Source organism: Antennarius striatus, chromosome 6, assembly GCF_040054535.1.
Source record: "Antennarius striatus isolate MH-2024 chromosome 6, ASM4005453v1, whole genome shotgun sequence".
In the NCBI taxonomy this organism is placed as follows: Eukaryota; Metazoa; Chordata; class Actinopteri; order Lophiiformes; family Antennariidae; genus Antennarius; species Antennarius striatus.
Genome location: NC_090781.1, coordinates 22,997,546 through 23,018,218, shown reverse-complemented (window position 1 = coordinate 23,018,218; position 20,673 = coordinate 22,997,546). Strand labels below are relative to the sequence as shown.

Sequence of the window (20,673 nt, the reverse complement as noted above, 5' to 3'; positions counted from 1 at the left end):
CTGCCTTAAGAGATGCGTTTGTGAAAGGTGTGATTTACAGTGACTCATTTATTCGTGGGAGTAAAACAAGTCAAATATATCTATCTTCTCTCATATGACTCCATATGATTGGCAGGGTGGCAGGCACTCAGACTGAAAGATAGATCCATAAGTAGAGCTGGAGTGGATGATGTGAAAAATGAGACAGAAAACAGCGCAAGTGGAAGAATATGAGCCGACAGGAATGCGAAGACATCTGCACTGCCAGCTTCAATTAGGAATACATGCCGCTCTCCTTCTCTACCCCTCTCCCGACCTTTGTCCCAGCTGTGACTGACCAACTGGTTTAGTGAAGTATCAAAGGACTGGAGAGACAGATGGCAAAGAAGAAGCTGGAAAAGTTAGATGTTGTGTTAACAAATTCAGTAACACAGTGGAAACAGGCGAGAAAACGGACATGCTCTGCAACGATTTCCACCTGCCTGTCGAGATTCGGTTTGTCATTCTTTATTTTCCTTACATTTCTACATTCACTGTTTTCATTTTTTAATTATTTTCCCCATCTCTGCTATTCCTCTTGTTGCATCAGGTTTTCATTTCAAGCTCAACTGCTGCTGTTGCTGCTTGCTGTGTAAAGAATAAGAAAAGGAAAGTGGAAGAGGGGTAGGTAGGAAAAAGTGGAAGCTGGTGGGGAGATGCTGAGAATGTGGAGGGAGGAGAGGTGAGTGGAGAAGAAGAAATGAGTTGTAATAATCTCTGGTTAAAGTGACACTGTGAGTGCAGACGACTCTATACAGGAGGATCTCTGGCTAACCCCGGGGGGGGCACAGACTCTCCCTCAAACGCACAGGTGAGCGCTCCAACACACAAACCAATCAGTGCAAACAGCTGTGCCTCCCGGTGAGATATGACCTACGACAATAAAGCAGCGATGAAGACCTCACCGACACAAACAGCAGGAGTTAATAATAGGAAGTGGGGGGCCACATTAACCCACTCAGCATTTATGTAGCAAGAACCAAAATTTCAGCACAACAGAAAGTGATCGAGATCTTGGACGATGTTGACTTGTGTTATTCTGACTGCATATCGACTAGTATGAGACAGGTTGAGAGGAAATGGGAATAATGAGGCAAATACTAAAAGGTGATTTTAGATATGGAAATTTCTCCAGCATTCAGAATTTGTTGTCTTGTTGTTGTGTTAGGGTAAATGCAGTGATTTAATGTCAAGGACGAATAGAAAATTAGGTTTAAACATGAAAACTACTCACCTTTTATTTATAAAAGTTCAGTTCCGAGTGTGTTCTGGTTCCACTGACATTTAAAAAAAAAAACTTTTATTTCATAGAATTAGCTTCCAGCATCTATTCAGTTGGTCATATGTCACGGAACCAAGCCTTATCCCAAACTTGGTATAAAAGTCATATTATGCATTTATCATAATTCTTCACATCTTGTTAAAATCATAATGCTGGATCATTGCATCATGTATCAAATATAAAATCTTTGAAAAATCTATACACCCCTATCCAAATATACAGTCACTGCATGGAAAGAGTCAATTTGACTCTTCAACAAAAATCCTTGTTAGGTTTCAATAATTGCATTACCGTTACAGCATAAAATCAGATACAGTCTCTATCAACCAAATAACACTCATCCATACACCAGGTACCTACTTTTTCTAGGAGGGGCAACCAAGTAGTGACAAGATGAAGATTTTTTAGGCAAAGCCAGTCTCCGTTTCTGGAGCATTCTCTGAGCATAGCTAAGGCCACATCAGCCTGTCCCTGACCCATAGAGATCTAGACAGACAAAGAGAAAGGATGCTATCAGAAGATGAAACATTTTTCCAATGTATCAAAAGATAGAAGCAGATAATATGAATAAAAATTTACATTGATGTGTCTAAAAAGTGAGAGAAATTATGAAATACTTGCCAAGTGAGATTAGTTTCCACAAGGAGATCAGTAACTCATAACTACTTTGTTTTACCTATATAATCAGTGATAAAACATACAGATTTTGTGTTTGTAGCTACGGTTTTGATGGAATAGTGTGTTCATTTTTTATGAATTTAATTTCATGTAGGTGTAAATGTTAAACTGTGTATTTTCTACGAACTCCCTGTATAAAATAATCAGTGGCTATATTGTGAAATATAAATCACATCCATAAAGTGTCGCTGACCAGGTTGCAGTCACTTAAAACAGCATGGAGGCAGAAGCTAATATACAGTAAGTATATCATGCTTTGAAAACACAAACAATAGAGTTCCTTCGAGTGATTTATTAGTAATTACAAAAAATTAAATGCAATAAAGCATCGCTCTTTAATATTTACATTAACCACAGGTGCATGAGAGCTTCTCGATGTTATGTTGCACTTGCTTATATGGTATGCTTTTGACCATTTAATCGTTCTATCCTCTACCTCATGATAGTTGTCCCTGCCCACGGTTTCAGCTGCTAGTTCTGCGAGTTCCTGGGATGGGTCTGCCCCTGGAGAGATGATAATCAACACCGGCTCCAATTCCAGTGTCTCGGTGTGGAGGCGTCGCAGGTTTAGGGGAGGAGGGGAGAGCTCTTTCATACCTACAGAAGAGAAGCGATGGGACGATAATGGCAGGTGTAAAATGCACATCTGCAACAAAAGGTTACAATGTCTTATGCACAGGAAATCTGCAATTCGAAGTCAAAGGGTCTGCAACTGTTGAGCAGCCAGGCTGTGTAAGGTGTTGACAGGGAAGAGTCAGCAGAAGTAATAAAAAAGGGATATTTGATGGCGGTAAGCAGATGAAAAATGAGACATAGATAAGGTAGATACATCAAGTAGGAAAAGATGACAGGAAGAAGGAAAGTGGGAATGAACAGGAAAGAGCAGACAGCTCCTAATGGGGGGAGTGATGAGGACAGGAGGCTGGGGTAAAAGAACAGGGGGAGAGCAGAAGTGTTGGTGATGATGTAGAAATGGAGAGAGACGCCGAAAACACTGAGACAGACTGTGTGAAAGAGATTACAAGGGTGATGTGCCGTGCATACTGAGTGCTAGGTATGCAGCAGTGTTCACCCCACATAGCAGAAGAATACCTTGTCAGCCCCCTGGTGCTGAGAAGCCAGGCTCTTTCATGTACTTGTATGTGTGTGTTTGCAAGTGTGTGTGTTTCCTCACTGAACATTAGCCTCTAATCCTGCTGTAATATATCCAATTGCAGATCTGATGAGTGACTATTGACACAGACCACGATGCAAATGGACACACTGAATGGCTGTTTTTTTTGGCAATAATCGTGCATATACGTCAGCATACTGTATGCACACACACACACACACACACACACACACACACACACACACACACACACACACACACACACACACACACACACACACACACACACACACACACACACACACACACACACACACACACACACATCACAGTGCTCTCTGTTCTGGCCGGGATGACTGCCCAGCCTCAGCATTCTTTTGGAGTCTGCTGCATCCATACATATTTGTATCAGCACAAGGTCTTGGTAGAGAACATCTAAGAGAGACCTTTTTTCTGCATCGCCATGGCAACAACATGAACAACACTCATCTGACCACATGACTTATGATGTGTGACTACAAAAAAGGAAGCGTTTACAGGATGTCCGTGAGCGCCCAGAGATACACAACTTGCCGGATGGTGGAGAGTCGATACGTTTACCATAGGCAATAATCACTAATGTGCTATATGAATCTGCAACCACTGTCTGCATGTAACAATGTCATATAATCAGGATAGATAAGAGACTTGAAAAAGACAGAACCAGTTTCCCCATGAGTAAAACTTTCAATGGATGAAAAGGTGAACAGCTACAATTAATGGTATTATTATAGTATAATGATGCACAAACCTCATGATGTCTGCCACTGAGGTTTTTCTGTTAATATTTTTTCATTTTTACAATACAAAAAAAGAGTCTTTCCCTTATGTGTATGATTAATGATAAGACAGATATGAAAAGAAAAAAAAGTGAAATTTGTATTTTTTGAGAGCAATCAAGGCAGTGAGTGAGCCAAAGCGTGATGATTGTGTTCACCCAGGCATGCCTGTGTACGTGAGCAGTGCCCAGGCCTGGACTGGAGGGATTGACTGAGATTAGCTGTAAGAGGATTACAAACCATGCCTCATTAGCATACTGATTTACAGCCAAAAACACAGACATATACACACGAAATCTTCCTCTCTCCTGATTTTTTAATCTGCCTTTTTCTTTCTCTCTCTCTCTGTCTGTCCTTCTCACTCTGTCATTCAACGAATGCTCCCTAACCCTCATCATACTTTTGGGGCACCTTGCACCTTCTTTAACTAGTTCAAAAAATGTTTTATTATGTCAAATAAAAACAAGAAACAATATACAGTATGTAGATTTTTTGCAGATGGACAGCTGCAGAAAAGCCAAACACACACAGCTACTATAAACACATCACCATCCTGAAAGGTCATTGTTTCATTTTTACCAGGTATGATAGAACCTCTCCTAATCTGAAGTGGAGGTCGAAGATTAATATTGATAGCAATATTTTTAAGCAGGAAATGGCTAAAAGCTGATGAACTGACTACTGTGAAAGCTTGACCATCTCTCTCATTGAGTCAACACAATTATTAGCAGACTGGAGCAGATGTACAACAACTGACACTGACATTCATTGAACAGAGTGTTTCTTCCCAGCAGAAACCAAAGCAGGTTCAGTAATCTGGCTCAGGAAATAATTTTCTTTGTCTATAGTTTATCTGCTTTCCATACATATATATCCATTGGGATCCTTCACTGTCCTTCAAATCATATTTATTACAATATTTGGCATTTGAGTAATGCAATACTATACTGCATATTTTACTGCATACTACAGTGTTGGACTGGGCTAGCAGTTGTTGGTCCTGACTGTGGGTTTTGAAGCATCCACACTTCCCACATTTGTCCATATATCCCATTTCTCTAGGATTGCTTGTGTAGTAACATTCCAACAATTATCGATGCCTTGTCTTGTATGTCTTGTTCCAGTAGCCCATTTCTCAACAGATAGCTCTGGTTCCATGATCAGGGCTACATCCAAGCCGGTATGACTCATTATTGTACTCGTTCATGTTCCTGAGGTAGGCTGGTATAGCGTTCGGGGTCTTGCTTAAGGACCCTTACCATGAACCTCTGGGAACTTTTTCAAGACTATTGCAAAACGACTTTCAGTTATGATTCATGAACTTCATTGAGAAATTGTCAAAACTGTGCAATGCTGCAATCGAAGTAAAGAGTGGTTATTTTGAAACATCTAAAATACAAAACATGCTTTAAGTTATTTAACTTTTTTTTGTTTAATATATAAATCCATATGTGTTTATTCATAGTTTTGAAGTCTTCAGTGAGAACATATAATATGAATCAACGTGGAAGTAAAAAAGCCCATCAAATGAAAAGATGTGTTCAAGTTTTTGACTGGTACTGTATAAACCTAAAAAAATAAGTCGACGATCATGCACATGAGTGAAAATCAGCTTTGCATGCGTAGCATATTAACATCTGCATATTAGTTTTATCTGAGACCAATTAACAGCAGCAGTCAGATAGTGCAGTCAGAAGTCAACAGACCATTAGTTTGATCTTGACTGAATGAATGGGCTAATTAAGCACAATAAATGAACATATCTCTGACAACATCATGACCATGTGTGTGTGTGTGTGTGTGTGTGTGTGTGTGTGTGTGTGTGTGTGTGTGTGTGTGTGTGTGTGTGTGTATGAGTATCTTTGTGATTTACTGAAGGACACTGGCATTCTCAGTGATGAAAAGCACAAAGAAAGAGGACAGAATAAAATAGTTAAGAGTGGAAGAGAATGTGAATTTCCAACCCAAAAAGGATAAAGGAGGATCCAGTCAGTCCAGGTGTTTAAGATTCTAAGATCTTTATTAGATCTTTATGAGGTTTTACACATATAAATCACGCAAACCGTAATTCTCAACAGCCTCAGCTCATCATTTCAGTCAGTATATATGTTGGTTACTGCAGCTTCAATAGGGGTATAAAACATCAAAACATGTTCTTTGATGTGATGTTTCTGCTGGATTGACCAAGTGAGATCAAACAAAGACAGAACCATCATAAACATCACGTAAAGCTGAAAACACATTCAGGGGCTGGGTGACATGAAGGTGTTGTGAAAATGTGAGTAATTCACATTTATTTCTTTTTAAGGCTTGGTGTCCACAATTTTATTATTTAGTATTTTCAGACTTCTAAAATTAAGTTTTTTGGAAACATTGATGCGTTTCATCTTTGTCAGAAACCTCCACAATTGCATGTCTATCTCCAAGAGCAGAAACAGAACTCTGAAAATGATTCTGTCATGATGAGTTCTCTTTTTATTTGTAACATGACCTTTTCCAGAATAGAAAAAAAAAACATTATTAGCCTATGGCCGTGACCACCGCTATTGTTTGCTTGACTCCTGCATAATACAATGCTAGTACCTCCCACATGCACTGTAGGCAATTATTTGAATTACAAGGAAATATTAGAACACACAGGTTGACCCTGATCAACCGCAGCAACTGAAATGGTCAAGTGGGCAAAAATCATTTTTAAGTGTGAGTGTATTGTAATGGATGTGAATTCCAGCCAACTAACACAACAAAAAAGGAAAAGGCTTCATGTGAAAGACTTACCCAGGGCTTGAGTGGTAAATGATACCATAGCACTCTGCATTCGGTCTGGTCTGACTGCCTGAACCAGTAACAGCTGGGGAATGCAAAGAGACAAGGGTTAGATCAGGGGTGTCCACACTTTTTATAAGAAGAGCCAGATTGATAATGCGAATGTGTCCAAGGGCCAACAGTCCCTCAGTACGTCATCTCAGTACGTATGGCAGGTCTGGTTGGAGAGCTGTGGTAGATATACGCAAAATGTCACTTAGTTGCTCTCACTCACATGAAATAAAATTGCAGCATATCTCAAAAATCATCAATAAAAAAACCCTACATTGGTTATGTAAAACTGGACCGAATGAAAGAAGTTATCTTTCTTAAATTTACTTGAGAACATAATACGTAAAAAATAATATTGTAAGTTCACTGGTTTGACAGAGCACATTTTTGAAGGTAGTCGTCGGTATCTACTTTATCTTTTACGCTTTGAAATCAGATCAAACATTCGCTTATCCTCAAACCACATGTGAAGAGGTGTGTTCAAAGACCACAACCAGAAAAGCTGCTGAAAGAATGCACAGTGTGTGATATGCTGTATATATAAGGTGTTTTCATCTGTATGATGAAATAACTTGTAGTTTTTGATTTAAAGCTGACCTGCTGGAAGGGCGTAATCTTCTTGGCAATGGAGGATGGGATTTCCTGTTCACAATGCGAGCTCTGTGAGAAGGACAGCCAAAGGTCTGAGTCACCCAGACAAAGGGATTGGTAGAGGGCTGGGAAGGCAGTCTGTGAAAGAGGGATGGAAGAATTACCAAAGAAAGATGGAGGAGAGGTCAAGGTATAGGTTTAAGGTGATCAGGAGATCCACTACAAACCATTAATAAATTATTTTACACATTGCATATGCAGCACATGGCGCAACAATGAAGCTACAGAATTTTTTGCACACAGTGCACTTGAAGTTTGTGTACATCAGCATATATATCATTGTGTTTACTTTAAAAATGGCCACTGTTCCATGTCTCTCTTGATCGATCCAAGAAGGAAACTCTTGCTGAAAGAGAAAAATGCAAGTCAAAAAACAGAAAACTACTGTATTGTCTCCTGCTTAGAGATAAAAGTGACCTATTACCTCTTTCTTGAACATTTCTCCCACAACGGATCCAGTGAAAACGTCCCATTCCTACAGTAAAAATCAGTTTTGCTGATGGTGCGTTGATGTTTCTGTGTTCAAATTGTGCGTAAGTTAAATCCACAAATACTCACACTCTCCTGGAAGAGTTCGGGGTACATGCCTTTCACAAAGTGAATTGCAAACATTAACTGGTCAGCCTAAGAAAAAGAGAAGGATGGAGTAAAACAAACTCACTAACAGACTTACTCAACATCTCAGCCCATAATTCCTTTTCATGATAGTGTATAAAGCTCAATCTGCCAACATTAGTGCTTGCTAAAGGTTGCTCCACACATAAATGCACAAGGGATGTCCAGAACTACATTGGATGTTGAATCATTCCTGCACACTCGCCCTCGCTCCTCTTGTGTCTGTTTCTCATCAACTGGTAGAGTTTGAAAGAGATAACAGCAACAGTCCACTAATCAAGATGCTTATCCTACTCCCACCCAGAGAGGGAAACAGAAAGACATTGACCAAGAGACTCCAGAGGGTAAAGTGAATGAGCCAAAAAAAAGAAAAGAGGACACATAGAAAATCTAAGGGGTATAATAAATAAAAGGTACATATTTATTAATCCTAATATTTGTAATATTTACTCTTCAAATTAAATAACCAAAAGTGCACCAATATCATGTTCAAGATGAGATACAGGCACATGGTATCTGTGCTGGTCATCTATATGTATGTTTAAAAAATACACTTAACAACAGGACAATCAAGGATAATCATTCTAGAAGTGGCCCGCAATTCAATACTGGTCTTGTATTGCAGGAACAAGTTAAAGGACTGCGACAGTTCGGCCGTTCATAGTAGCTATTCATGTGGACGTGATTGAAAAATCAAGTACATCAGAGAAATAATCTACCTACAAAAAAAATAAATAAACGCACAGCCACTGAAGCTGCAGTTGTTCAGATGAGACAATTACAGTACATTAATTAATATAATTACATTACAATCAAGGGGAATGGCATCTAATAATCCCATGTGATTACTGTACTTAGACTCCCTGTGGATTTAAAAGTCTTAAACATGTGTGCACAATGTGTGTTGGTTCTATGTTTGGAAACCTACAGGATTGAGCCGGGGGTGACCCATGTACACCAAACCAAATGACCCATAATATTTATATGTCAAGGTGTTATTCTTTTTACAAGCCAAGATTATGTGACATAGGTCAGGTTGTGTGTCACACAGACATGCAGTCGGCGTCCACACAATCTTTTTTTCTTTCATAAGCTGCGTGTCTCCAACACACTCTATTTTGTTTTTTTCATCCCATCTTATTACTTGTAAGTCAGTTCAATTGAATTTAGTCTCACAACTCGTGTTATTTGTTATAAAGGTTTAAGACAACAGAAAGCTCATAATAAAAGAAGGGATCATTCTTCTTTATGGTAGGCACTAGGGTACAAGAAAATCAATAATAAAATCAGCAATAATTGCACTTGTTAATTTTTCTCATGGACAAAGAATCATGGAGGGGTACATCTATGTCCTACAAATCCAACATGTGCTCCAGTCAGCAAATTCCAAAAACTTCATTTTGTCACAAAACAGACTAATATACTGAATAAAAATCTATGTATGTTTTCTACATCATCAGAAGACTTCATGATTAATCTCTCTGTCAACTCCTACTCTTTATTCTCGGCCAGTTTAAGCTGCATTGTTGCTAACATTCAGGCTACATTTGAGCGAAAGCTCTTCAACTCCACGTCCTCCTTCGGACCCATGCAGCAGTTCCGCTCTTGATGCGACGTCTTTACGATTTACACCACGTTCACCACCATCTGCTGAAGTGACAGGACACAGCCTAGCAACAGATATGACTGATTGAACACAGACTGGCACAATGTACTGGGTCCATGGGTTCATGAATAAATATTTATCTGTCAGAGAAAAATCTATTAATATACACTGATGCACCGCTTATAAGAAATGAAATATGAATATTTTCAAACATCTATCATACAAATAACATATGTCACATTCGCTATTGAATACGTTTTGGTGTACATTACATATAAGCATATATAATCATACTTCTACAGTATACTGTAACCTTAATACAAACCTGTTTTTATTTAGATTTGATAGTAACTAACACAGTCAAACTCCAGACCAAACCAGAAAACACATGCAGTACATGTAAATCTAAATTTTCCAAGTATTTCGATTTCATCTTAAATATGCTTCTAAGTTTTGAAAGAATTCTATGCTTTCATAAATATTACAAATTTATATCAATATTGCAAATCTAGTCACTGAAACTAAACATGAAAAAAGTACAAGGAAAAAGAAAACTTAACGAATGATGGAATGAGTTTCAAGGATCAATACTGGTAAAGACTCTTTATCACAGCTTTGATGTGTGCAGTTATAGTCAGTCAATAACTCATTCGCCTGAATCGCTTGTGTAACACAAAAAGGAAAATGACAGTAATTATCATGTATACACAGATATTCCAAGACTATGGGTGTAAAAATGTTTCTGTAAATTAGATATCTTTTCATTCCTTCTTCTCTTTTCCCTCTTTGTGTTATCTATTTTTAAAACACCACTATCAGTGTGGTCTAATGTCTCCTTCTGTTGACTGACGAAATGCATTTGTGTGTTTGTGTTTACATGTTGGATCGGTAGTCCATAAATGCAATCAGCAGGTAATGGTCACCATGATTCTCTGTCCATAAAAAACACTTTACAACTGCATTATTGCTCTGTTGGTCAATATTAGTGGTGATGGTCTGATTACACAACTGGTCTAAATGGTGATACCACTATACCAGTACTATATATCACAAAAACACAGACTGCATCTGCTAGAAACAAACTGTCATGGTTTGGCGTGGCAGTTCTGGTGTGTGGCAGGGGGAGGCCAGGCTGGTGGGTGGAGCCACGGCTTCACACCTGAGACTCATCCACACCCCCGTTCTGATCGTTCACACCTGAACTTCATTGGGGAATCATGGGGAGGCTTCTTAAGCCTGGCTCAATGAGAGCTAGGTGCTGGTTCGTTTCTCTAGTTTGGTTGGTATTTTCTGATTTTGTAATTCTTGTCTGTATGGAGTATTTTTCAGTTTGTTATTAAATGATGGAGAAAGGATTCGCTTTTGGTGTCCTGCATTTGGGTCCATATTCCGCCTCCCGTGAAACGTGTGTTACTATTAATTTCTATACTTATTTCCTGCCAGCTTAAATCTTGCATTTATAATGGAGAGTCTTTCTAAATTTAAAAGTAAATTCAGGTAAATAAATGAACATGTCATGATAATTAAATTTCATAGTTGATAGTAGAATCTTATATTGTGGATACTAGAGATATTTCTTTTTTCTGTTTGGTTTTGACTGTGGTGACCAACATAACGCTGACACCAATTTATTTGTTTTGGTTCTGTGTGTTGGTTGTGTGTTACCTTGAACAGCGACCGGCACACGTATTCATACACCATGGTCTTTAAACTGGACTCCAAAGCAACAATCCTGGCATCGGTATCCTCCACTTCCTAAAACGACAGGAGGTCAAATAGCCACTGACAAAAAGATACATATTTACCTGGATCTTTTACAAGCTTTGTTTTTTCACATTTGGCTGATAGATAGTTGCTAGACGATAGATGATGTTTGTCAAGCTGTCTTGCAGAGTGGCTTCAAATAGTAACACCTGTGTTTAATCAGCACGAGTTAACACTGTGTATAGAGTAGCTGACCGCAGACATGTGTGCTTCTGAGTGTGAACAGGGTGCTTTGATGGGCATAAGAGGCTAAAATTCTCCTCTAAATTCTGGGAACAATAGGACACTCACGGCTAATTAAACTTATTGATTCAACCTAAGAAAGGAGTAAAAGATACAAAGGGAGTGATGACCCATGAATCAATACAGCATTCTGACCACGCTCACTGTGTCCACAAGCACACAAGCATACCTACACCAACACACGTAACAGCAGTGACCAGCTGCTGCTTGGTGACATTCCTTGGATGACAGCACTGGCTCTAACAACCCTCACAGGCTTTGGGGAATTATTGCTCAATCTCTCAACCAAATGCCTGTAAGAGTGTGTGCGTGTTTCTGACAGGGTTCAGGATGGAGAACAGCATTGCAACAGACAATTCATCATGCTGTCTTGTCACACAGGACGGACTGAGATAAACTTGTAAAGGAAAACAAAATTGTGTTGAAATAAATCAAGTTGGCATCAAATGAAATAAAATCATTTAAACTCTATTTACACAAAATGCACTTATTTATTAAAAATAAACAGCACAGAAATGAGAATCCACAGACAGCCCGGTTAGTGTTTTTATAGGAAGGTCTGCAACCATTTCTATTTTCTTTCAAATTCTATGTCATACGTGTCCTCGGGCCAACCCAAAGTTCACAGGCTTTGAAAGGAATAGTTTGTCATTTTGGGAAAAGTGCTGTTGCTAGGCAACGAGCAAATCCAGAGAATCTAGCAAATTACGGTGCTTCGCTCATAATTAGCCATGTAAGACCCCTATAAAACAGCAAATTGCCGTTTACTTGATTTTTGTACAGGCTAAAAACAACAATAATGCTAAGCTTTAGCTGCTTTTAGCACTTCTCTTAATAAAGTTACAAAGTCTTAACAATTAATGTGTTTTAATCGGCTGTTTTTCTACCACTGGGTTTGATGAAGCACATTTTTTTAAAAAGTGGAGTTTAAGTGAGGATAATTACAATTTTAGACAATTCTTTTACAATACAGAGTAGAATAACTAGATTAAATAGTGAGGAATTAACAAAACAAGTAGTTCCTCCTACTAATGTGGAAACTAATGTTCTTCCCAAGTTTTGCTGCATTGATGTGTGACATCAAGTGTTGCAAAATTGCATGTGGGAACATGTACCGTAAAGTGTGTCTTTTACCGGTTTTGGACCTCTCCTGGATAATTTGTATATTTGTTCAGTTACATGAAAGTGCTGCATTGATGTTGTTTTCTGGTAGAGGGAAAATATTTGAAAGCATTCTGCAAGATAAAAATGATGAAATGGATGAAAATGGAAACAGGATAGATTTGTGTATCACCTTCTTTGCCTGAAGAGCCCTTTGGAAGAGGCGCAGAAAAGAAGAAAGGCTGAAGCGGTACATGTTGTTGATCTTGGACAGGTCGGTGATGACAAAATACATCTTGCTAGCGCTCTCTGCAAGAGGCAGGTACGCATCCCGCTCCTATATTACAAACAGACAGAAGGAGAAAAAGAGAGAACTGGGGTAAATCAAGAAATAGCACAAAAAATGAATCGTGGATGTTTTAGGGTAACAGAACATACAACAGATGGAAGAAAGGCATTGAAAGGAATTTATATGACAATGGATATGCAGAAAAGTACAGTGAATACATTTTATTTCAATGAAGATAGCAGGAGAGAAAAGGAGACACGAGGAAAGACAGCATAAGGTGTGATAAGACAGGAACTGTGGGAGAAAATCGCAGTATAGGAGGACAGAAACAGGGATGGGATAAATTATGAACAACTGAGGGTAAAGAACAACAGTTCTGGTATAACACTGCTCCCTAGAGGATGGCTGCGTAAGCTATCTACAGCATCCTTGCTTGTGCACTGTACAATCTATTTGTAGCTATTTGTACAGTGAATGGATGCTGGTTTATCCTTCATAAACCAATAAAGACAGAAAACCGACACTCTTTAAGGCAGAGATAAGTCGATCATTGATCACTGATTGTGTGCATGCATGTTTGTGTGCATGCACATTTATGAATGTGTGTGTATGTATATTACAGTACCTGGTCCAGGGCTTCCTGCAGTCTGTGTGATTCCAGGAGTGACTCCTGAATCAGAGCGCTGCTGGCCTTTGTCTGGTTGAGACTGTCTATCAGCTCCTTGTTCTCCAGAATGTTACCCTGAGCTGTAGCCAGAGTCTGAGACAAGACAAAGACAGACAGACACACACACACACAAACAAAAGAGTAGGTAAAATTCAGTCAAAAACAAAGGAGAAAGAGAAGGGGCTTGGATTGCTTGAGAAGAAAAGAGAAAGTGGGCCATGCATCTGTTAACTGGCTGGATTCTGCATTCTATGAGTTTCAGAATTCTATGTTAAACAGCCTTAGCTTAAATGTTCATTCAACTTTCTTTACTCACAAAATTTATTATTTGACTTTCCGGACCCACCCAAATAATCTTGCGGGATCTATTCTCTGAAACAAACTGACAATTTATTCAAATATATTCAACTGAAATAGGTGAAAAAGCACCGGAGCATGGAAATGTCAAGTCAGATCTGCTCCTACAATTCTGAAATAATTGCTTGTCTGGAATTACTGAGGCCATAACATCCTGCTTTTGGATGGCTCTCTATCTTTCCTTTCCCATTTCTCCTTCAATCAGTCCATCTATCCATCCATTCATGTTTCCAAAATGTCCCCTTGACTGTGTGCGCAGAAAAGTATGATGCAAGAATTTACTTTATTTGAAATTTGCAGCGAGACAAAATTGCTAATTTGTTTGAGTTGATTCAAGGTATAAATTACCAAAGTTATTAAAGGTGGAGCAGAAACCCCCCCCAGCATGACAGAGACACGGGTTTGCTGCTTCCGGCTTAGCTAAATGTTCTGTCAAACACATCTGGCAGTGTTCACTGGAGGGAATATGGTGACAGATCACATCCTTGTTGCAGCTCTATTAACTCCTCCTGCTTGGTCTGTACACATTGTATCATTCTGTCAACAACCGCAAACAAACAGTCAGAGTTGGCAACAACAAGGTCTGCACACAGAGCAGTCCAAAGAGGAGCAAAATGTGACTGATTTTCTCAAAGGTGCAGAATGACTATACAGTACATTGGGAAAATCAACAACACATTTTTATATTCAGGGTATATAATTAGGCTTTGGCAGACATATTAAAATAAATAAATAATCCAATGAAAGGATAGTGATGCAGCAACAAGCTCCACAAACACTGCTTCATTCCCATTACGGATGCTGTGTGTCTGCATGTGTACCTCTAACAGAGTCTCTTCCAGACTAGCCAGCTGTATCTTCTTGTCCTCCTCTTGTTGCAGCAATCTTGTTTTTTCAGTTTCCAGCTCTGGTTTCTCCTGCTGGATGGTTAAGGCTAGGAGCTAAATCAAACACACATGCAGGAAATGTTAGAATGTAGACCTACAGATTGGAAATACTGAACCTAATCTTTCTGGTAAACCCACTACCTCTCTACGGACATTCAGAATTAAATTGATAAATAAATTGGTGTACATGTTCTTGACTTTTTATCATTTGATTTTACATAACAGGATAACAGACAATATTCTCACTTAATGCACTATTAAATCAACACTGCTCCATCCATCCACTGTCTATGGCTGCTTATCCTTGTAGGGTCATGGAAGACTGCCCGTCAAAGCTGACACTGGGTGATGAAGTGCCAACCCTGGACAAGTTGCCAGTTTATGTCAGGGTCGTCACACGGAGACAGTGACAAACTCCACTCTGTCAGGTAAAGGTCATGACCGTGTTTTGCAAGTGTTTTTGTTTCCTATCTCAAAATGGATTCAAACCCTGATTCACATCTGTCAATGAGTCCAGATGTGGATAAAACACTTGGTAAAGAACATTGTTACTGCTGTTGTGGACACTTACTTTCTAAAATGATCAGGCCTTCCACCACCAAGATTAATCACCATTTAAACTAATCACCAAGGGACAGAATCATCTAGTCCTAGGAAAAACTAACAACTTTAAATGCGGAACAATTTCATATCTTCGTGTATTTAGTCTACCCCCAACCTCCAGTGCTAGTTTCTGTCCATACCAGCATTTCTTTATTCACCTTACAACACTAGAATTCAGTAAAGATTTACACATGGAGATTATCTCTAGAGTCACATGTGCGGTTCCTGACTTCTAGTTGCAATCAGTTACACCAGACAAAAACAAAAAACAATCATTCTCGTGTTCACAGTATTCCCCTCTATTGCATTCATATCCCGTGAGGTGACAGTGCTAACCACCACCCCCCAACATTGATTCAACAAGGTACTAACAAAAAACGAAAGGTAACGGTGTGAGTGCTTGTGGTTGAATAAGGGATACGTTTACCTGTCCTCGCAAGCCTGCCCTGGTGGTGGTGAAGTTCACCTCCGTAACCACAGAGGCAGCATCAGGGGGGATAAACGGGGCGGGATTCCGTGTTGCCATGAAGAGCCGGAAGTCCTCATTGTAATCAATAACTTTGTCTCCTATCTGGACAACGTATCTAGGACCTGTGAGTGCAGAAAGAAAAACACACTGCCTGTTACGGGTCTGTTGCTTTTCCCTTCTACTCTCTGTTATAAATGTCTGCGATGCAGTAATTTCAAGCTTCTGTCTACTTTTTCTTTCTTGTACAACAGCGCTTTCAAGTGCAGGAGATAACTTGTCCTTCTTACCCACTCTCTGACCTCACTCTTTCCAATTAGTTCCTAATAGACCTTCACCTCCACCTGGAAGATTGCCGTGTGACTCATCCTCAATTTTAAAGGCCTTTTTTCTACCTCTGTTAACACGTAGCTACTGAATAAACTTGGCAGCTGCTTTAGTAGCACTTCTACCTACCTTTCCAGCTGAATCATCACAGTAGAGAATAATTCTCATATGATTCTAAATGTTCTCTTTCCTCTGAATTAAATCATCATGATTAAAACCAGACAGGCAAAGACATTTGCACACGAATAAAGGATATGACAAAGAACAATATGTGATATGTAATAAATCACTTTGATATAGAATAGTGTTTGTGAAGGTGTATACTGTACCTTGCGCTATGAGGTCCCTCCTCAGCAGTGGGTAGAGCACAGCTTCCACTCCATCCATCTCTTGAATGATAAGTGTTTTTCCAAATCGGACTGCAAGCTCCAGGGAGGTCATGAAGTTACTATCCTAAAGAGAACAGAGAAACAGAGAAGGAATTGAAAAAATATTTTTGAATTCAATTACTGGTTGATAAAAATGAAACATGTCATGGTAATACTGTCGTTATTCCCACTAAAATTTAAGAAAATTTATTTGATTAACATTCATATAAAGAAGTACCCTTTCCTTCTTTTCTAAGGCTGAAGATAATTTCCAAATCAATCAATCCAGTTCTTCCTTCCTTTTGAGTAACTTGAGCAAAAACTAAATCTTTTATCTCTGTATAAAAACACATTAGCATGTCTTCATAGTGTAGTAGATCTGACTAATTCAATGCCACTTCCAAATTTCTACCAACACAAATTTTACTATTCCTAATTAACAATTAATGGACAACGTTAGAAACTAATATCATATAATATGGTCAAGTAAATATCTGGTAAGATAGAGAATACAATAATGTTAAAAATTTGCCATCGATATGAACAAGATTTAACAATGTTGAATGTTGTGTGTGTTCGTTTGTGTCAGTTCACCTGTTGGTTGATGACCTCTAGTCTGTGCTGTTTGAGGTGCGTGCAGAGCCACTCTGTAGCTCGGGATGACGGGTCAATCAGGAACGGACAGGCGACACTCTGGGAGTGGAATGACAATAAAAATTTTAGATGCATTTGTTAAAAAAGAGGTTCAGTTATTGAGAAATGGAGGAGTGTGTGTCTGTATGCGTGTGTGTGTGTGTGCACATGTGTGCACGCATATGCTATTGTGTGTTATTTAGTCCTGTGTAACTGGTTATCGAGTCACGGCCGCACCAGACAAAAGAAATAATCTATCACCCTCCATTCATCCTGTGGTCTCTTGCTCAAAACATTTTAAAACTTGAAAGTTTTAATAATCAGTAGAGTAACTCAGGTGTGTCAAGACACTGTAATTTCATACACAAAAAATAAATGTAAAATTATACAGAAGACACAAAAAAGGATAAATGAATGAACTAGAGATGCGGGTCTAAAGAAAGCGGGAGCAGTTAGGATGAATTGTGGAACAACTTCTTACCGGTAACTTGAGTGCATTGATCTGAAGGCAGCAATGGTAAAAACAACACACAAACACAATACAGACAAATGGAGGACAGATGAATGGTGACAAGGGCATAATCTTCAGTATGACTATTAAAATGATAGCGGTGTGAAATTCTGTTTTACACTGCGCTGTGATAAAGTGTGTATTCAATTTATGATGAAATTGAAAAAGAGAAAAAAATCTGTGATTAAATTTTATAATGACTGAGAGCCTCCTGTTTCGAGATTGATCTGTAATTAAAAACCAAACACAAAGGTAGAGAGGTAATAACAAGATGTGGCACACAGACAAATGAATGTCCAACCTGCAGTATGACGAGTGCGTTCTCCATGGAGAGGTCATCAGACGGCAGCCCTTCACTCTTCCAGATTAATTGTTCACTCTCCGAGCACAGGAATGACCGCAAGTCAAACTCTGACACAAACAAACAACAAACAGATGTTATTGTTCATTTCACATCTTTTAATTAAACGCATGGCAGCTCTGTTTTTTTATCAAAATTCTTAAACTTAACAGTCCGACCGTTTCCCCCCTGTACGTCCTGAACACTCCATCACTTTAAGTGTTGCATTAAGCAATCTCGATAACCAACATGTGGCGAGGCCATGCAATGAATATGACTTCCTGCAGATTGGACCAGTCAGGCCGTAAAAACTAATATTCTGTTTCATAGTGGATGAGACAAATGTGGGAAAAGGAATACATTAAAAATTTTGAAAACTTTATTACATTCCCTACAGCAATCCACAGCAGCAAAAATGATAAGCGCCTCCCTGCTGTCTATGCCATTAATGCAGAAGGTACAGCCATTAAATTTATGCTTGGGAGCTAATGATATTCTGTGTTATTTTGCAGTACACACACTGTCCTCCTGATATTGAAACTGTCTGAAATGGAAGTACAGGAGCACAGTAAAGGAGCTAGCTACTGTGTTGCCCTGAAAGAGTGTATTTACTTTGCAGTCCAGACTGAGCCATCCATGTCTCCAAACATTGTCTTCTTCTGTCTTCAGGAGCTGCAGACAGGTAAGTGATGAAGGCTGCCGCCAACATGGCCCTCATAGGGAGCGTATCCAACTCGTTCTTTATGTCAGACATCTGATGAGAGACAAAGACAGCTGACAAGGTCCCTTTGAGGTTGTCTGATTGGTTGGCAAATAACTACACCAGACGTTAAAGTCACGCTTTATGACTCATGTATGTCAACATCTCCTAGAATCTCTGTGTAGTTAATCTTCTGCAGTATTCCACACTCCCAACCACTCACTCTCTAATCATGCACACTTCCTTCTTTTATTTTCCCTTGAAAAACCCACACGACAATGCACAGACATTAACAGAAAATCACAGTTACCGCATGGTGTGCTTAAGAGTTCAGATGTACGCACGCATATGTGTGTATATAAAATATGGGGAGTAAGAAAAACGGCTCTTTGGTTCAGGCCTTGAGGGAGGCAGAGCCTGGGAGGCTGTGTGTGAATGTGTGTCAGGAAGAGATTGAGTATCTTAATTAAGGTGCAGACAGATGCTGCAGAGACGAATAAAAACAGCCAGAAAGGACTCAAGACAGCAGGCTACATCCTGCTGTCTCTCTCTCTCTCTGTTTTTCTCTCCACACACACACACACACACACACACACGAACACACACACACACACACACACACACACACATACACACACACACACACCTCCTGTTGCATGGCAAATGGTCCCTTTCTTAGTAGATAACCACCCAAAGCAATACAAAAAACAGAAACATTGATGAATCAAACAACCTGTGCGTTCCAGCGGGTGTGTTCTCCATCCAGTTGTGATATGAGCTGCTGGGCAGCGGTGATTGTGTCCTGAGCTTTTGTCACCTCAGCCTCCAACTTAGCTGCCTCTGTTGTGCGTAACTGGAACCTGAATAGATGTAGATAATTGGAAATTTCTATAACTGAGCTACATAAAAAAGGCTAAGTGAATTATCTGAAAGTTTCCTTTTTTCCCTCTGATCAAAAGTGTGATATTTTCTCTGGTCTGAGTGTTCTTGTTTTACTGTTGCATTTTCTGAGATAGGGCGGCACGGTGGCGCAGTGGTTAGCGCTGCTGCCTCACAACACGGCGGACCCGGGTTCAAGTCCCGCTCTGTGCGGAGTTCGCATGCTCTCCCCGTGTCTGCGTGGGTTCCCTCCGGGTTCTCCGGCTTCCTCCCACCTCCAAAAGCATGCGCTTCAGGTTAATTGGCCGGTCCCAAATTGACCATAGGAGTGAGTGTGTGTGTGAATGTATGTTTGTTTGTATGTGGCTCCGCGGTACACTGGCGTCGTGCCCGGAGTGTCCCCCGCCTCACGCCCTGAGACTGCCAGGATAGGCACTGGCTACCCCGCGACCTGCGTTAGCGGATTAAGCGGGTTGGAAAATGGAAATGAAATGATTTTCTGAGATATTGGGGGGGGGGGTATGCTTAGCTATGAAAAACAAAAAACATATATGCAAATTTTTCCATGGTGCAGTTAGAATAACTAATGTTTAATTTACAAAGGATGGATCAAAGTCACTGTAAATATACCATCATGTTCCTGATGTTCAATTCCTTTGTGGTGCCTTTTAATGGCATTAAACATAAAATAGGTGAGGTGATGTGCAATGAGATGGGGCGAGGAGCCAAGTTGCAAAGGAGAGATGGATCTTTGTTGGACTACGATTGGATAAATATTGATGATGGCCAATGTCCAGCCGACTTAAATGAGGAAGAAAAATACCTGCCCTTCAGAAATTATTGATTAAAGCCTTGTTTATATAATTATACATGGTGAAAAGGAGGAATCCTGCATGGATGTCAGTGAGTGAAGGGCAAGTAAGGGTAGATAAATATAAA

The 20,673-nt window shown here is 39.5% G+C and overlaps 1 protein-coding gene across 1 annotated transcript in view; it reads right to left on the bottom strand.

Annotated features, from left to right (window-relative positions):
• Nucleotides 1–20,673, bottom strand: part of dync2h1 (dynein cytoplasmic 2 heavy chain 1) — an 80,761-nt gene that overhangs the window by 24,872 nt on the left and 35,216 nt on the right. Inside the window, exons 66-83 of the mRNA XM_068317104.1 lie at nt 19,589–19,715; nt 18,768–18,909; nt 18,117–18,226; nt 17,786–17,806; nt 17,266–17,364; nt 16,633–16,756; nt 15,938–16,101; nt 14,842–14,961; nt 13,622–13,756; nt 12,901–13,044; nt 11,265–11,354; nt 7,937–8,002; nt 7,803–7,853; nt 7,668–7,724; nt 7,325–7,456; nt 6,689–6,761; nt 2,415–2,575; nt 1,661–1,786 (exon numbers count right to left, since the gene is read on the bottom strand). Of these exons, the coding sequence (XP_068173205.1) occupies nt 1,661–1,786; nt 2,415–2,575; nt 6,689–6,761; nt 7,325–7,456; nt 7,668–7,724; nt 7,803–7,853; nt 7,937–8,002; nt 11,265–11,354; nt 12,901–13,044; nt 13,622–13,756; nt 14,842–14,961; nt 15,938–16,101; nt 16,633–16,756; nt 17,266–17,364; nt 17,786–17,806; nt 18,117–18,226; nt 18,768–18,909; nt 19,589–19,715 (1,942 nt within the window). The remainder of the gene's footprint in view (nt 1–1,660; nt 1,787–2,414; nt 2,576–6,688; nt 6,762–7,324; nt 7,457–7,667; nt 7,725–7,802; nt 7,854–7,936; nt 8,003–11,264; nt 11,355–12,900; nt 13,045–13,621; nt 13,757–14,841; nt 14,962–15,937; nt 16,102–16,632; nt 16,757–17,265; nt 17,365–17,785; nt 17,807–18,116; nt 18,227–18,767; nt 18,910–19,588; nt 19,716–20,673) is intronic.